Raw genomic sequence first — 17,045 nt, 5'->3', positions numbered from 1 at the left:
TCTCTCACTGCTGACTTGAGCCATACTGAAAAGCATCTAGTGCAATATATATAATGCAAGTCAGTTTCTGTGAATGCTGCAATGGCATCTGCTTGTGTCAGTCTTCAGGAAATGAGCTAATTACCAGCTGTAGAACACCTCAGGAGGAGACCTAGATAAGGTTTCAGAGTAGCAGCCGTGTTAGTCTGTATCCGCAAAAAGAACAGGAGTACTTGTGGCACCTTAGAGACTAACAAATTTATTAGAGCATAAGCTTTCGTGGACTACAGCCCACTTCTTCGGATGCATATAGAATGGAACATATATTGAGGAGATATATATACACACACATACAGAGAGCATGAACAGGTGGGAGTTGTCTTACCAACTCTGAGAGACCAATTAAGTAAGAGAAAAAAACTTTTGAAGTGATAATCAAGCTAATACAGACAGTTTGATAAGAAGTGGAGATAAGAAGTGGGAGAATAAAGTATCTCCACTTCTTATCAAACTGTCTGTACTGGGCTATCTTGATTATCACTTCAAAAGTTTTTTTCTCTTACTTAATTGGCCTCTCAGAGTTGGTAAGACAACTCCCACCTGTTCATGGGGTGTGTGTGTGTGTGTGTGTGTGTGTGTGTGTGATAGCTCCTCAATATATGTTCCACTCTATATGCACCCGAAGAAGTGGGCTGTAGTCCACGAAAGCTTATGCTCTAATAAATTTGTTAGTCTCTAAGGTGCCCCAAGTACTCCTGGTTTTTTTTGTAGATAAGGGTTGGCTTCCAGCTGCTGGGTGGAGATGGGGCATCACACTGCAGACTGGTTATTAATCAGGCCCCCACAACCATTAGCTTGGCTTTATGCCACGATTTTTAAAACTAAATGTTGGCTTTTTAATTTGCCCTCTGGTGGTTGAGCCTTTAGGCTTCACATTTCTAAGCTTCTCTAAAATGCCACGCCCTCCTGGCAGTCAACTTTTTATTTTAAATGAAAGCAGTTCCTGGAGCCATGTGAATACCTGATTCTGCCCAGATTGTTGTAGAGAAAAGTGTGAAACTGTGAACCCTAAGCCTGAAAAAACAGAAGGCAAATAATCCAAAATTTATTTTGTTTGGCTTAAATGATTTTTTTGGGGGGAGAAGTGAGGGAAGGAGAAAGCTTGAGTAGGAACAGGCACCCTCTTGTGTCCGGCCTACAGAAATAATACGTTCACTATACAGAGTAACATTGCAGCCTGCTTTTTACAATCAGGAGCATCTCTGACCATGAGCTCTGCTAATGCAGCCCTTAACAATTGCAGGGGGTGCAGTGCTGCCTGGCCTCTGCCAATTGTGCACTAGTGTGGGAGTTAAGCACCAGCTGCTGATCTTGTGCACGTATAGCTGAATTATGTCATCTGCCAGCGTTGCACTGTGACACTGATTGTCAACTTTCCTTCCAAATAGCAGCAAAGCTGACACCTGCAGTAAAGCTGGAGTGATCTTCTCTAGGTGGTAGATGCACTACTATAGGTAAGTGCTCTAAAATCCACATGCTTTCTCAGATTACCTTGGGGGGAAAAAATCACTGTCCCTCCTGGGCATTTGGGGTAGAGTGAGTGGTCCAAATCTTGAGATCACTTGAGTGCCAATGCCTCTCTCATCGTTCAGCATGAGGTGTAGCAGTGTGCTGCAACTACTCCCTGCCCTTGTCAACCCAATGGTCCTTAACATAATGAAGAGCAGTTGCACTGCATGCAAATAAATGAGGCTACAATTCTGGACCACCCCCCCCTGAAATGCCCATTTACTTAATTGTTCTTCATGTCTGCTTACCATAGGGCAGCCCTCGCTGAAATATATTGTCAGTGTATCCCCGAAGGCACTCTCCTTCCCCACTCAGCTGTCCCTTAAGGTAATCACAACTCAAGCTGCTTTAAGTGAGCATGTAACTAATGTTTTAAGTTCTGTGTGAGACCTACTCAAACATTCTATTTGCTTTTTTGAAATGGCAGCTGCACACCAGTTTTACTGAGCTATAACGCTGCTTGTGAAACACAGGCTGCACCAAGTTGTTTAGGTCAGGTTGTATTAGTCCTATTAAATTTTAGCTGGTGGGGTGGTGTCTGCTCACCCCATCCATCCAGCTGTGGATGGAGGCTCCAGCCTGTGTACTGCTTTTGGGGAGGTTAAGGGTCAGCATTGACTAACTCAGGATGTTATATTTAGCAGCTTATAAACAGCAGCACTAGCCAGAGCTTTAGCATTTTGTGTGTGACAGCGTGAGCGAGCCACCTATTCTCTTTAGTATAGGGTTACCATACGTCCGGATTTTCCCGGACATGTCCGGCTTTTTGGGCTCCAAATCCCCATCCGGGGGGAAAGCCCAAAAAGCCGGACATGTCCGGGAAAATCGGGACATGCCGGCCGGCGGTGCGGGTGCTCGGGGATCGGGCCGGGGGCTCGGGCCGGGCCCGCGGTGCGGTGCCTGGCCGGGGGCTCCGGGGCTGGGCGCTTGGGGGCTCCGGCAGGGCCGGGTCGGGTCGGGGCCTCCGGCGGGGCCGGGTTGGGTCGGGGGGGCCGGGCCGGGGCCTCCGGCGGGGCCGGGGCCGGTCGGGCTGGGTCGGCCGGGCCGGGGCCTCCGGCGGGGCCAGGTCGGGTCGGCCGGGCCGGGGCCTCCGGCGGGGCCAGGTCGGGTCGGGTCGGCCGGGCCGGGGCCAGGTCGGGTCGGGTCGGGGCCTCCGGCGGGGCCGGGTCGGGTCGGCCGGGCCGGGGCCTCCGGCGGGGCCGGGTCGGGTCGGCCGGGCCGGGGCCTCCGGCGGGGCCGGGTCCGGTCGGGTCGGGTCGGCCGGGGCCTCCGGCGGGGCCGGGGCCGGTCGGGTCGGCAGGGCCGGGGGCTCCGGCGGGGGGATCGGGGGCGCCAGCCGGGCCGGGGACTCGGGGGCCAGGCCGGGCCGGGGGTGGTGGGCCGGGGCCGGCACCCCAGGGCCGGGGACAGCCTGGACCACGCCTCCTCCCCCCACACTCCCCCTTACCTGCTTCAGGCTTCCCGCGACTCAAATGTTCGCGGGAAGCAGGGGAGGGGGCGGAGACTTTGGGGAGGGGGCGGAGTTGGGGGCGGGGCTGGGGGCGGGGCCGGGCCCCCGTGGAGTGTCCTCCTTTGGGAGGCACAAAATATGGTAACCCTACTTTAGTATAACAAAGTGAGTGATAGTTGCAATCCTGGCCAGCAGTTCTAAATGCCTGTCCATACCAAAATGGACTGAAAACTAAACAACCCAGTAAATATTTATGTAGGAAGACAACTCTGGCAGCCACAAGATGCATATAGTGCTAGAACACTTTTATTGTTCACATGGCTACTTCCTACATTTAAACTAGCCTGGCTGTACAACAGCAGCCCCATCTCATAAAGTTATGACTCAGCTTCTTACCGTTAAATAGCTCTATAGCATGAATACAAGTCCCTGAAGGAAAACAGTTACATCTCCAGTAAAAACTTCCTTAAAAGTACATAGCTTTCAAATGGCCAAGAGGAGCAGGCCCTGGCTGCTGGTCCCAGCAGTCGCTGAAGAGCTAGCAGTCTCTTCTATCCAGCTGAATGTTTACAGGGGGTGCCATCATGCTGGCTTGCTGCACTGAGTGTTATTCTTCATTTGGAAGGAACCCCTTTGCTCTGTCCAACTTATCCAGCACCTCGCTGTAAAGACCAATCATCTGGGGGAATAGAACCACCAACAGTCCTCTGAGTAGATAAAGAAAAACAAAGCTCCGCCATTCGATTAGAGGGGAAGGGGCAGGGGTCAGAGCATGTTCCTACAACCTGAGCTACACACTGGTCTACACACAGTTGGGTTTTTTAAACCAATGTAACTATATCTGTTTAGAAAGTGATTAGTTAAATCAGTGCAGCCCATCCCTCTTAATGTGCATGCATTTATACCAATGGAAAGGTGCTTATAGCAGTATAACTTTCAACTAGGGCTGTCAAGTGATTAAAAAAATTAATCATGGTGTTAAACAAAAATAGAATACCATTTATTTCAATATTCTGGATGTTTTCTACATTTTCAAATATATTGATTTCAATTACAACATAGAATACAAAATGTGCACTGCTCACTTTATTTTTGATTACAAATATTTGCATTATAAAAAACTAAAAAATAGTATGTTTGAATTCCCCCATTACAAGTACTGTAATGCAATCTGTTACTCATGAAAGTTGAACTTACAAATGTAGAATTATGTACAAAAAATAACTGCATTCAAAAATAAAACAATGTAAAACTTCAGCTCCTACACGTCCACTCAGTCCTATTTCTTGTTCAACCAATTGCTCAGATAAACAAGTTTGTTTACATTTGCAGGAGATAATGCTGCCCACTTCTTGTTTACAATGTCACCTGAAAGTGAGAACAGGCATTCGCATGGCACTGTTGTAACCGGCATCGCAAGATATTTACGTGCCAGAGGTGCAACAGATTCAGATGTCCTTTCATGCTTCAACCACCATTCCAGAAGACATGCGTCCATGTGATGACGGATTCTGCTCGATAACTATTCAAAACAGTGTGGACCAATGCATGTTCATTTTCATAATCTGAGTCAGATGCCACCAGCAGAAGGCTGATTTTCTTTTTTGGTGGTTCAGGTTCTGTAGTTTCCACATCGGAGTGTTGCTCTTTTAAGACATCTGAAAGCATGCTCCACACCTTGTCCCTCTCTCAGATTTTGGAAGGCACTTCAGATTCTTAAACCTTGGGTCGAGTGCTGTATCAATCCTTAGAAATCTCACAATAGTGTCTTCTTTGCATTTTGTCAAATCCACAGTGAAAGTATTCTTAAAATGAACGTGCTGGATCATCATCTGAGACTGCTATAACATGAAATATATGGCAGAATGCAGGTAAAACAGAGCAGGAGGCATACAATTTTCCCCCCAGTCACAAATTTAATTAACACATTTTTTTAACGATCATGGTCAGCATGGAAGCATGTCCCCTGGAATGGTGGCCAAAGCATGAAGGGGCATACGAATGTTTAGCATATCTGGCACGTAAATACCTTGCAATGCCGGCTACAAAAATGCCATGTGAATGCCTGTTCTCACTTTCAGGTGACATTATCGCCTGTAACTGTAAACAAATTTGTTTGTCTTAGCGCTTGGCTGAACAAGAAGTAGTGGACTGAGTGGACTTGTAGGCTCTAAAGTTTTACACTGTTTTGTTTTTGAGAGCAGTTATGTAACAACAACAAAATCTACGTTTGTAAGTTGCACTTTCACAATAATGAGACTGCACTACAGTACTTGTATGAGGTAAATGAGAAGTACTATTTCTTTTATCATTTTTACATTGCAAATATTTGTAATAATAAATTAATATAAAGTGAGCACAGTCAGTATATTTGAAAATGTAGAAAAACATCCAAAAATATTTAATAAATATCAATTGGGATTCTCTGTTTAACAGTGTGATTAAAATTATGATTAATTGTGGTTAATTTTTTTAATCGCAATTAATTTTGTTGAGTTAATCGCCTGATTTAACTGATTAACTGACAGCCCTATTTACAACTGCAGCCACACTAGGGATTGTGTTTCAAAAACTGATAAATTAAATGGGCACAAAAACTACTGACCAGCCCGCAACCAATCAGTGTTAAACTGGAGCCAGTGTAGGGGTGTGTGTAAGATAATGCACGATGACTGCACACATCATCCAGTCTATAAATTGCTGCAGTAGGGATGGGCAGGCTTAAGGGCAATGGAGCCAAAAGTAATAGAGCAACAGAAAGCATGATTTGATGTGGCAAAGGGCTAAGAAAAGCTATACAGCTCTCTGCAGAGGGCTGATCATTGAAGTGTCCTGCACAGCAGAATCCTGCCTGCTCTACATCCAGAAGTTGCACTGGTTTCACTCAAGATGAGATGTTGCAGCAATTTAGTTGCATCACTTAATGCCAGGCTTACAGCAGTTCAGTTTGATTTAAACCTGGCTTAGAGCAACAATGTAAAAGCATCTACAGACATCAGCCTGATTTAATTAAATCAGTGCACCGTCCCACTGTTAGTGACACTGGTGCTACTTGTGTGTATAGAAAAACCCTGGTTTCTTTTTAATTCATTAAAGCACCTGCCTTTTTGCAGAATGTCCTCTCTGCCTGTCTACTTCCATTGTTAGTTGTATTGCTTCCAATGTTTCATTGCTTGTAGCTGCATGAGTGTGATGGGTTAGATGACCGTTTCCCAGTACTGTGGTAAGAGGCTCAGTTAAGTGATCAGCAATCTTATTAAAAAAGAGAGGTAACTGCTTGGGGATGCAGTGATTGGGGAAGAGACCTGTTCCCCTGTGTCTCTTTCAGTTTTCATAGTAATAGAATATAAGGCCAGAAAAGACCATTGTAATCATCCAATCTGAGCTCCTGTACAACACCTGTCAGAGAACTTTACCCAGGTTTTTCTCCTCTACCTCTCATGTTCAAACTTTTATTCTTTTCCCTAACAGTTTCTGCCCTGATCCTAAGACTCCTGCAGCCCCTCATACTGAATGCAACGCCCCACCCTGGCAGCACATAAGCTTTGCCTCAGTGAGGGTCACACTGGTAGCTTGTCCAAAGCTGTGCCTAAAATGGAACAGAGGGCAGCTGGCCTCATCATGGATAGAGTGGTGCAGCCTGCAGCAATAACTAGTGTCTCCATCTTTATCTAAGCAGCCAGCCACACTGCATGCTGGGATCTGAACTTTTCATGCCTCCAACATGTCTATGAAATATGTCCCACTGTAGAATGCTGTGGCAGCATATAGTGCACAGGCTGCAATTTGGCCACCCTACACAAGGAGAAGCCAGCATAGAGCCAAAGGTTTGCCCACAGCCACAGCTGAGCTGAAAACTACCTCCACTCAGTTGCTTGCACAAGCTCACTAGTATCAGGACTATAAATTCCTTTCTGCCTGTGTGCCACATCCATTATGTTCTCTCTTCCCCATGGGTTTAGACAGTCGTAGCAGCAGCTCTGGAACACAATTTCAGGCTTAGACCCATAATAGCGCATGTTGCTTAAGCATCTAGTGACTTCTTCGGTCTTGTCCATTTCCCTGTGGAGCAGTTTCTTCCATGCTTTCCCCTCCACCACTCACAGTTTTTGCCCCCCTGCCTTCTGCTCACACTCACCTGGCTTTCATAGCTGCTCTTCAGGGATCTCAGGTGATTCAGAAAGCGCATACCCAGCCCACACCAGTGCTCAGCCTCCTTGTATTTACCGACACTGTACTGAAATATTCCTGTATTCCAGGCTCTGGTCATCAGCCAAAGGGTCTCCACCTCTGGGTAATCATCCTACAGTAGCCAGCAAGGCAAAGCAACAATGCAAAGATTAGGCTTTTCACTCCTAAAGATACCTGGTCTAGAGTGCATTAGAGTTTATTCTTAGAACAGAGAAACAGAAGAAAGTTCTTCACCCTGGGCATGCAAAAGCCAGAATTCCCTATGGTCTTTCCGATAATTCACCACTCACCTGCACCACTTCCGAACTGCTTACTGCCAACGTGGGTGAGGAATGCGGCACTCTTGTCTATTATTAGGACAGAACATTCAATCCTATGGTACTGGGAATGACCCCATGGTGGCTGCACGTGGCAGGAGAACTTGCATATGATCTATGGGAATGACCCCATGGTGGCTGCACGTGGCAGGAGAACTTGCATATGATCTATCTGCAGATTGGCTGAAACATTTTCAACATGCACTGAATGGTGGGAACTGATTGTTGTGCAGACCTGGAATGACCTGCAGTGGTTCCAGAATTTCAGGATGTCAAAGACCACATCCCTGGAGTTGTGTATCCAAGCTAGCTCCTGTTCTGCAGCACAGGAACACCAGGATGAGAGCTGTCCTTAGTGGCAATCACCATGTGTAAGCTTGAAAACCCAGATCGCTACCAGTTAACGGGAAACCAATACAGTGTGTGTGTGGGGGGGGGGAAGAAATCAACAAATTCATCTTCCTCCTCCTTCCTGAGCCTCCTCCCTGATGCTGAATAAGGAACATATTGTTTAGAAGCTCATGGATGAAAATAAGCTAAGGCCAAATCTTGCTTTGGCTCTTGGGTACCAGCTGTTTCGACTGTCTGGTTTATACTTCAGGCCTGCCAAGAAGGCACACACAACCAGGGGGGACTAACAAGGCCTGAATAGAAGGAAGATTTCACTCTCCAGTAGGCCAGTCCCCATGGAGACAAGGGCCTGAAAACTAAGTGCAGTATAGCAAGTACTGACAGCAGGGAAAACCATTTCCAGGTCATTTGAAAAACAGGAATTTAATAAACCCACAAATAAATTTAACAAACAGTTGATTCATCAATGCCAACATTACAAGCCAAATTTCACCCAGCCTCACACTGAGGACTGGAGAAGGGCAAACAGTACTTCTTTCTTTAAAAGGGGGAGCAAAGGGAACCCAGGAAATTTATAAACTAGGCAGCCTAACTCTGATACCTGGAAGGATACTGGAACAATTATTAAGCATTCAGTTTGTAAGCACCTAGAGGATGATACAGTTATAAGGAAAAGCCAGCATGGATTTGTCAAGAAAAAAATCATGCCGAACCAACCTAATTTCCTTCTTTCACGGAGTACCTGGCCTAGTGGAAAGAGGAATGCAGTAGATGTGATATATGTTCTGACTAATTTGAATAAATTCAAATCAGAAGGGTCAAATGCTATTCACCCAAGGGTACTGAAGGAATTATCTGACAAAAATCTATTCATCTATACAAACTAGGAAAATGTGGTCTAGATAAAATTATTAGAAGGTGGGGGCACAACTGTTGGAAAGAATGTACTAAAAGACTAGTCATGAGTGGTTCGCTATCAAACTGGGAGGGCGTATCTACTGGGGTCCATCCTGGGTCTGACACTTTTCAATATTTTCATAGGTGGCTTGGATAATGGAGTGGCGAGTAAGCTTCTAAAACTTGTGGGTGACACCAAGCTTGGAAAGGTTGCAAGCACTTTGGAGGACAAGCTTGGAATTCAGAAGGGACTTTACAAATTGGAGAATTGGTCTGAACTCAGCAAGATGAAATTCAATAAAGACAAGAGCAAAGTACTACACTTAGGCTTGGTCTACACTAAACCCCCAAATCGAACTAAGGTACGCAACTTCAGCTACGTGAATAACGTAGCTGAAGTCGACATACCTTAGTTCGAACTTACCGCCGTCCAGACGCGGCAGGCAGGCTCCCCCGTCGACTCCGCGTACTCCTCGCGGCGAGCAGGATTACCGGAGTCGACGGGGAGCACTTCTGAGTTCGATTTATCGCGTCCAGACTAGACGCGATAAATCGAACCCAGAAGTTCGATTGCCTGCCGCCGAACCAGCGCGGTAAGTATAGACAAGCCCTTAGTAAGGAAAAAATAAAATGGCACAACTACAAAATAGGGAATAAATGGCTAGGTGGTAGTACTGCTGAAAAGAATTTGGAAGTTATAGTGGATCGCTCATTGAATACGAGTCAGCAATGTGATACAACTGTGAAAAACAGCTAATATCATTCTGTGTATATTTAACTGGACTGTCATTTGCAAGACACAGGCGGTAACTGTCCTGCTCTGCTCAGCACTGGTGAGGCCTCAGCTGGAGTACTGCATCCAGTTCTGGGCACCATACTAAGAAAGTTGTGGATAAACTGGAGAGAGTTCAGAGGATAGCAACAAAAATGATAAAAGGTTTAGAAAACCTGACTGTGAAGGAAGGCTAAAAAATTGGGCTTGTTTAGAAAAGACGACTAAAGGGGATCCGGATAAGTCTTCAAATATATTAAAGCTGTTATAAAGAGAACAGTGATCAATTCTCCATGGCCACTGAAGGTAGGTTAAGAAGTAATGGATTTAAACTGCAGCAAGGGAGACAGGAAAAACTTTCCAACTATAAGGATAGTTAAGCATGGGAATAGGCTTCCAAGGGAGGTTGCGGAATCCCCATCATTTGAGATTTTTAAGAAAAAGCTGGACCGATAGCTGTCAGAGATGGTCTAGGTTTACTTGATCCTGCCTCAGCACAGGGGCCTAGACTAGATGACCTCTTGAGGTCCTTCAGTCCCTACATTTCTATGATTCTAAAATCTGGAATGTCAAGTTGTATTTGCAGACAGGGTTTTTTTTAAGAATGGTGGGCTATATACTCCGTCTTCAGGCAATTTCTAAACCCAGGACTAAAAATAAGCCCTAAAATGTCTCAGAAAACCCTCCACAAAAGCCAGGACACACTCAGTTAAGTCATAAGGATCCAGGAGATATTCAGTTTGAGGTGCCCTCACTATATCCCTCGGGGAAGGGGCTTGTCCCATGTGAGCAGGGGCGCCATTTCAGACTGGGGGTGTGTGTGACTAACCATGATTCCGGGGGCTACTTAGGTACTTGAAAATTCTAGTTTTTTGGCAGATAACTTAGCAATTAGTTGACAGAATTACTGTAGCTAATTCCTATATAAAAGAAAGAAAATCAAATAGACCTACTCAGCTCTAATACTAACATGTTTTGACATCTTGTGGCAAGTCACTTAAAGACACAGGTTAGGTTTAAAATTTTAATATATATTCTTACTTGGTTACTAACTCTGCAGAGAGAGATAGCGACCCCATCAGGACTCCTGGGTTCTATCTCAGCTCTGGGAGGGGTGTGAGGTCTAAGGGGTTGCAGCGGGAGGCAGATACACCAGGGTTCAATATAAGAATATGAGAATGGCCATACAGGCTAAGACCAATGGTCCATCTAGCCCCGTATCCGGTCTTCCAACAGTGGCCAATATCAGGTGCTTCAGAGGGAATGAACAGAACAGGTAATCATCAAGTGATCCATCCCATCACCCATTCCCAGTTTCTGGCAAACAGAGGCTAGGGACACACAGAACATGGTATTGGATCCCTGCGCATCCTGACTAATAGCCATTGATGGACCGGTCCTCCATGAACTTATCTAGTTCTTATTGGAACCGGGTATATTTTGGCCTTCATCATTTCTCCAGGCAACAAGTTCCATAGATTGACTGTGAAGAAATACTCTTTTGTTTGTTTTAAATCTCCTGCCTATTAATTTCATTGGGTGACCCCTAATGCTTGTGTTATGTGAAGGAGTAAATAACATTTCCTTATTCAATTTTTCCTCACCATTCATGATTTTATAGACCTCTATCATATCCCCCCTTAGTCATTTCTTTTCCAAGCTGAAAAGTCCCACTCTTTTTCATCTCTCCTCATACAGAAGGTGTTCCATACCCCTAATCATTTCTGTTGCCCTTCTCTGTACCTTTTCCAAATCCAATCCATCTTTTTTGAGCTCAGGTGACCAAATCTGCATCCAGTATTCAATATGTGGGTGTACCATGGATTTACATAGAGGCAATATGATATTTTCTGTCTTATTAGCTATCCCTTTCCTACTGATTCCGAATATGCTGTTTGATTGCCACTGCACGTTGCGTGGATGTTTTCAGAGAACTCTCCACACTGACTCCAAGATCTCTGTCTTGAGTGGTAACAGCTAATTTAGACTCTGGTGTTTTGTATGTAGAGTTGGGATTATATTTTGCCATGGGCATTACTTCGCATTTATCAACATTGAATTTCATCTGCCATTGTGTTGCCCAGTCATCCAGTTTTGTGAGATCCCTTTGTAACTCTTCACAGTCAGCTTTGGACTTAACTATCTTGAGTAATTTTCAACAGAGGGTCCTGTGGCACCTTTGAGACTAACAGAAGTATTGGGAGCATAAGCTTTCGGGGTAAGAACCTCACTTCTTCACATGCAAGAGGGAGGAAACAAAGGGTAGGAATGAATAAATGGTGAGCATGGAAAAAAGTAAGTAGTGGTGTCCCCCAAGGGTCTATACTGGACCAGTGCTGATCAACATATTTATAAATGATCTGGAAAAGGGGGTAAACAGTGAGGTGGCATCTGAAGAAGTGAGGTTCTTACCCACGAAAGCTTATGCTCCCAATACTTCTGTTAGTCTTAAAGGTGCCACAGGACCCTCTGTTGCTTTTTACAGATTCAGACTAACACGGCTACCCCTCTGATACTTGAGTAATTTTGTATCATCTGCAAATTTTGCCACCTCAGTTTACCCCCTTTTCGAGATCATTTATAAATATGTTGATCAGCACTGGTCCAGTATAGACCCTTGGGGGACACCACTACTTACTTTTTTCCATTCTCACCATTTATTCATTCCTACCCTTTGTTTCCTCTTTTAATTTGAGTGCCTGGCAATACTTTCAGGATCATCTAAGGATCCTTAATTTAATTTAAGGACAAGCCTTTTGTTATCTTAATCAGCCTGCCTCTGTTTATAAGCAAACTCCCTGCCCTAGGAGTGGAAGCTGGGAGCAGCACAGAACTCATCCCATATCACACTCAAGCTGTGTCACAGTGAAGAGCTCCCTCTGGGGCTAGGGAATACACGGCAAGTGCAGACCTCAGGTACTAAACTCAGCAGAGGCTAGAGCCACCCTCCCCAGCCTCCTTAAATGACGCCCCTGCATGTGAGAGCCTAAATATTTGAAGATTTGTTTGCTGATTGCGCTCATTGTGGTGAGGACTTTTTAAGCTTACTCAGGATCATTTCCAATCTTTTGTTTTTCTGTTCAACTTACTGTGGTGCTTACAATGCTCAGAGCATCTTCAAAGTAGCCCCACACCTCCTCCAGTACACAAGCATCTGTGTCTATCACTCCAGTTGGCAGAGAAAGGTGAACCAAGCTGTGCAGACATTTGCTGGGAATCAAAACAGCAACAGAGAGGAAAACTTGTTAAATACCATATGGAATATGCATCTTTGATTACTCAGCAAAGCAACCATGCATGGAACAAATTAGCTGAGTTTTAACAGCAGCACCACTCCGGCGTGTGTCTCCATTTGTTGTCTGCACTTCACTGCTTTGTACCCTACCCGTTTCTGAAAGCAGGACATCCTTGCCCTGGGCCTGAGGTCATTCCTGCAGTCTATAGATGGGAGGCAGCAGCTATTGTATTTTAGGAGTTGCCCAACTGAAAAGAAGGGGAGAGCAGCTATTCTATCCCAATCCCACTAAGGGAGCTAACTGCAGGGCCGTGCTTGTCTTGCTGTCCTTTGAAATCAAGAAAAACAACAGCAAATGCGTGCACCTTGAAATGGTTCTCCCTGCTCATTAAGGGAAAAGGCAGCTCCTTCATGATAACTCAGCCTGGACTTTAGGAGAGGGAGTCACAGAGCATTGTCATGGCAGTTCAGGTGCAGGGGGAGCAGAAGAGGGGATTCCATTACAGGGAATGGAATCTGAGGCCAAAGGATGTCAGGTAGTATTTCAGATTCCGTATACAGCAGGTACCCTGGGGAGCTAGCTACTCAGCAGCACTATATCATATATTTGGCATAGTATCTTACAGTTAACTCCCCCCAGTCCCTGTGGCTTTCCCCACAGTTCTCTTCACTTAATTTCTTTTGAGACGACTACATCGCACCCAACCAGCTACAGTATGCCCTTTGGAGCACATCACAGGTTAAGCCAAAGCTGCTTACTGGCGCCTATTTGTAGCCAAGCATCTTCATTGGCCTAGTTACCACTGGGAATATAAATTGTGTTAGAAAGCATGTTAAGTAAACAGGTTTTAATTAACACTGTTGTTAAAACATTAGCGTAACAAAGATAATCGTGTTGAAAAAAGTGTTAACTAGCCAGGGGTAAGGCTACGTTTTAGTCATGGGTATTTTTAGTAAAAATCATGGACAGGTCACGGGCAGTAAACAAAAATTCACAGCCCTTGACCTGTCCATGACTTGTACTATATACCCCTGACTAAATCTTGGGGGGGGGGGGAGGGGTGGGCGGCAGCCCCGGGGCATCGTGAGTGCATGGGGCGGGGCAGCCTGGGGGTGCCGGGGTGCTTGGGAGGGGGTGCCCGGGAGGGGGTGCTACGGGTTCTTCGGCGGGGGGGGGGAGCAGCCAGGACCCCTACTGGTGCTGGGAGGGGAGGGGGTTGGCGGGGCTGGCAGGCTCCCTACCCAGCTCCTTGCAGCTTCCCGGAAGCGGGATCTGTCCCTCCCTCAGGACCTAGCTCCCCGTACTGCCCCCCCACCCCAAGCGCCGGCTCCACAGCGCCCAGTGGCTGGGTACCGCAGCCAATGGGAGCTACGGGAATGGTGCCCGCGGGCGGAGGCAGTGTGCAGAGCTAGGAACTGAGGGTGGGACATGTTGCCACTTCTGGGGAGCCCCCTCCCCCAAGGAAAGCGCCACACCAGAGCCCCCTCCCACACCCAAACTCCTGGTGCTGCTGGGGGTGGGGCAGTGGCCCAAGACTGCCCCAGTAGCAGCCTGTGCAGCTGGCCCAGGGGCTGCCCAAGCTGCTCAGGCGGCCCCCGGACCAGCCACACAGGCCACTGCAGAAGTCACGGAGTTCCCGGAAAGTCTCAGAATCCATGACTTCTGTGACCACCATGACAAACTTGCAGCCTTAGTCATGGGTAATCCTAAAGTGACTAGTGTTGCCCATTTGTAGTAGCAGATATTGGAGCCTTGCAGCAGGTTAGTTTCCCACTTGAAGGGAATTTGGTGACATGGAGTCAGGGTATTTTCTGTGTAATTTACTAACTTACTAAATGTTCACAAGTCCTGTTTATCTTGAGCAGAGGCAACCAAAATTGCAGCAACCTCAGCTACTACTGCCCTGTCACCAAGCAGCAGCTCCCTATTTTGCACTAATTTACTTAGCACACTCTGTTCTCGCCTAAGCCAGAGTCTTTTATCTGGGACACCCTTAGCTCAAAGCTGCTTGTCCTGGACTGCATGATCTAGCAAGAGGGGCCTTAGCATGAACCCTCTTGTTGTTCTTCTGCAACACAAAGGAAGCACAGACAGGTTTGGATGGAACCAGCTCCTTGCCAGTTTCCTTCTTGGAGGCCCTAGGGTTAATTACAACCAGCTACCACATTTTTAAACATGATGACCTTTGTCTACACTAGTGGCTAAGTGATGTATAACAGCATATTAAAAGATATTAGTTAAACAAAACCAACAGAAGATTTCCTCCTTACATACTGTATGTATGCAGCACAAGTACACAAACCTACTCCATTACCATTACCAGCACTAATGAGTTCACCCTTGAAGAGATCAGAGAGGAAACAGAGTCCCTGTGCCCAGAAGCTCACATTATGTTCTGGAAAAAGGGTATCTATTAAGGTCTTGTCTATATTATAGAGTTTTGTCAACAAAAGTCAGCTTTCAGCAACAGAACAGTGGAGGTATACACACTATAATGCTCCTTCTGCCGACAAAACTCTCCTGCTTTGCAGAAAAAATAAAACCACCTCAACAAGAGGCGTAGAGCTTTTGGCAACAAAATATCAACAGTGTCAGTGTAGACACTGCATTTGTTTATGTCACTGTAAACGGCCTCCAGGAGGTGTCCCACAATGCCCATCCTGACTGCTCTAGTCAGCAGTTTGAACTCTGCTGCCCTGCACCTGGGAATTTCTGAAATTCCACTTCCTGTTTGCTCAGCATGGAGAGCTCACATCACATCTTCCCAGCTGATTACAGCGTCTCCAGGCAGCAAACACTCTCCTGCTTGGAGTACCTGTGTTGTTGGATCTGCTGGCTCTGTGGGGAGGAGGCTGTGAAGTCCCAGCTATGCTCCAGCTGTAGAAACTTCGATATCTATGGTCAGATTTCTTGTGGCATGTTGGATAAGGGCTACGAATGGGACACGCATCAGTGCCGTGTGAGGATAAAGGAGCTGACGCAGGCACACCAGAAGGCAAGGGAGTCAAACTGTTGCTCTGGTGCTGCCTGAAGACTTGCCGCTCCTAGACAGCAATCCCACCTCCACAAACCGTATGGATACTTTGGCGAGGTTGAGGACCTGAGGACGAAGTCATGGACAAAGTGGTCAAGTTGGAGGATGATGTGGAGCACACAGCAGGACCTCTTTTCCACTCCAGAGGGGTCAAGCCAGTCACAGCAGTCCATCTCTGATGCGCATGAAGCAGGAGAGGGGAGCTCTGGTAAGTGACCCTTTTGAGTTGATGCTGTTCGGTTATATGAGGTAGAGCGGTCCTTTGCTTTGTTATATTCTAGAAGTGGGTGAAGGGATAGAAATGTACAAGACTAGCTGTGTTTGCATGTGATTCACATCCCCCTGTGCAGCTAAGCAATGCAGCAGAACAGTGTGTTAATGCACACCGAGATTTCATGGGAATCCTCTAGAGAGATCTCTAGGAAACTTTCCTGGATGTCCTCGCCCATCCTCAGCCAAAGATTCCTTAGCAGAGCTGCTTTGTTCCTCCTGCCGTTTTAGGAAACTCTCCCATGCCAATCGGCAATCACTCGTGCAGGGACCAACACGGCACACAGACGAGCAGCATAGAGACTCAGTCTGAAGCTGCATACAAGCAGGAGATGCACTCTTGCATACCCTCAGGAGTGAAATATGGCTTCAGACCCCCGCCTATGGAAAATAGTGGCAAAATTTACAATATTGTCCTTAGTTGCCTCCTAGATCCTTTGTCCCATCTTAAGCACTCCCCTAGGCCGAACTCACCATGTTTAGGGCATTTGCTGAGATGTGTGCTTTCCAAGGGATAGCGAGAAACTGATTCATATTTCAAAAGAGGTGCATTTTACTATAATGATTTGATGCTATGCATGCACTAAACAATCACGCTTCTGTTTATTGTGCTTCTACATATGTGGCCTTCAGAGGAACCCCGTACATACCAGCAGAGTGCCTCTACCCGATAAGTATCAGAGAGGTAGCCATATTAGTCTGTATCCACAAAAATAACGAGGAGTCCGATGGCACCTTAAAGACTAACAAATTTATTTGTGCATAAGCTTTCGTGGGTAAAAAACCACCTCTTCAGCTGCATCTGAAGAAGTGTTTTTTTACCCACAAAAGCTTATGCCCAAATAAAACTGTTAGTCTTTAAGGTGCCATACTCCTCATTGTCTACCAGATAAGGAAGCGAGCAAGGAGGACATGTTTCGAGAGATGCTCCAATCCTCAAAGGCCAAAAACCAAGAACGCAGGATGTGGAAAGAGAGTT

General features: G+C 46.2%; 1 protein-coding gene across 1 annotated transcript in view; it reads right to left on the bottom strand.

Moving 5' to 3' along the window:
* Nucleotides 1-3,282: 3,282 nt before the first annotated feature.
* The window catches only part of TEX11 (testis expressed 11), a 113,225-nt gene continuing 99,462 nt past the window's right edge, over nucleotides 3,283-17,045 (bottom strand). Inside the window, exons 27-29 of the mRNA XM_054040050.1 lie at nucleotides 12,616-12,736; nucleotides 7,137-7,301; nucleotides 3,283-3,677 (exon numbers count right to left, since the gene is read on the bottom strand). Of these exons, the coding sequence (XP_053896025.1) occupies nucleotides 3,606-3,677; nucleotides 7,137-7,301; nucleotides 12,616-12,736 (358 nt within the window). The 3' untranslated portion in view covers nucleotides 3,283-3,605. The remainder of the gene's footprint in view (nucleotides 3,678-7,136; nucleotides 7,302-12,615; nucleotides 12,737-17,045) is intronic.

The sequence above is a fragment of the Malaclemys terrapin genome, chromosome 9, assembly GCF_027887155.1.
Source record: "Malaclemys terrapin pileata isolate rMalTer1 chromosome 9, rMalTer1.hap1, whole genome shotgun sequence".
NCBI lineage: Eukaryota > Metazoa > Chordata > Testudines > Emydidae > Malaclemys > Malaclemys terrapin.
Note: the sequence above shows the minus strand (reverse complement) of the source record. Positions and strands in the feature narration are given on the sequence as shown.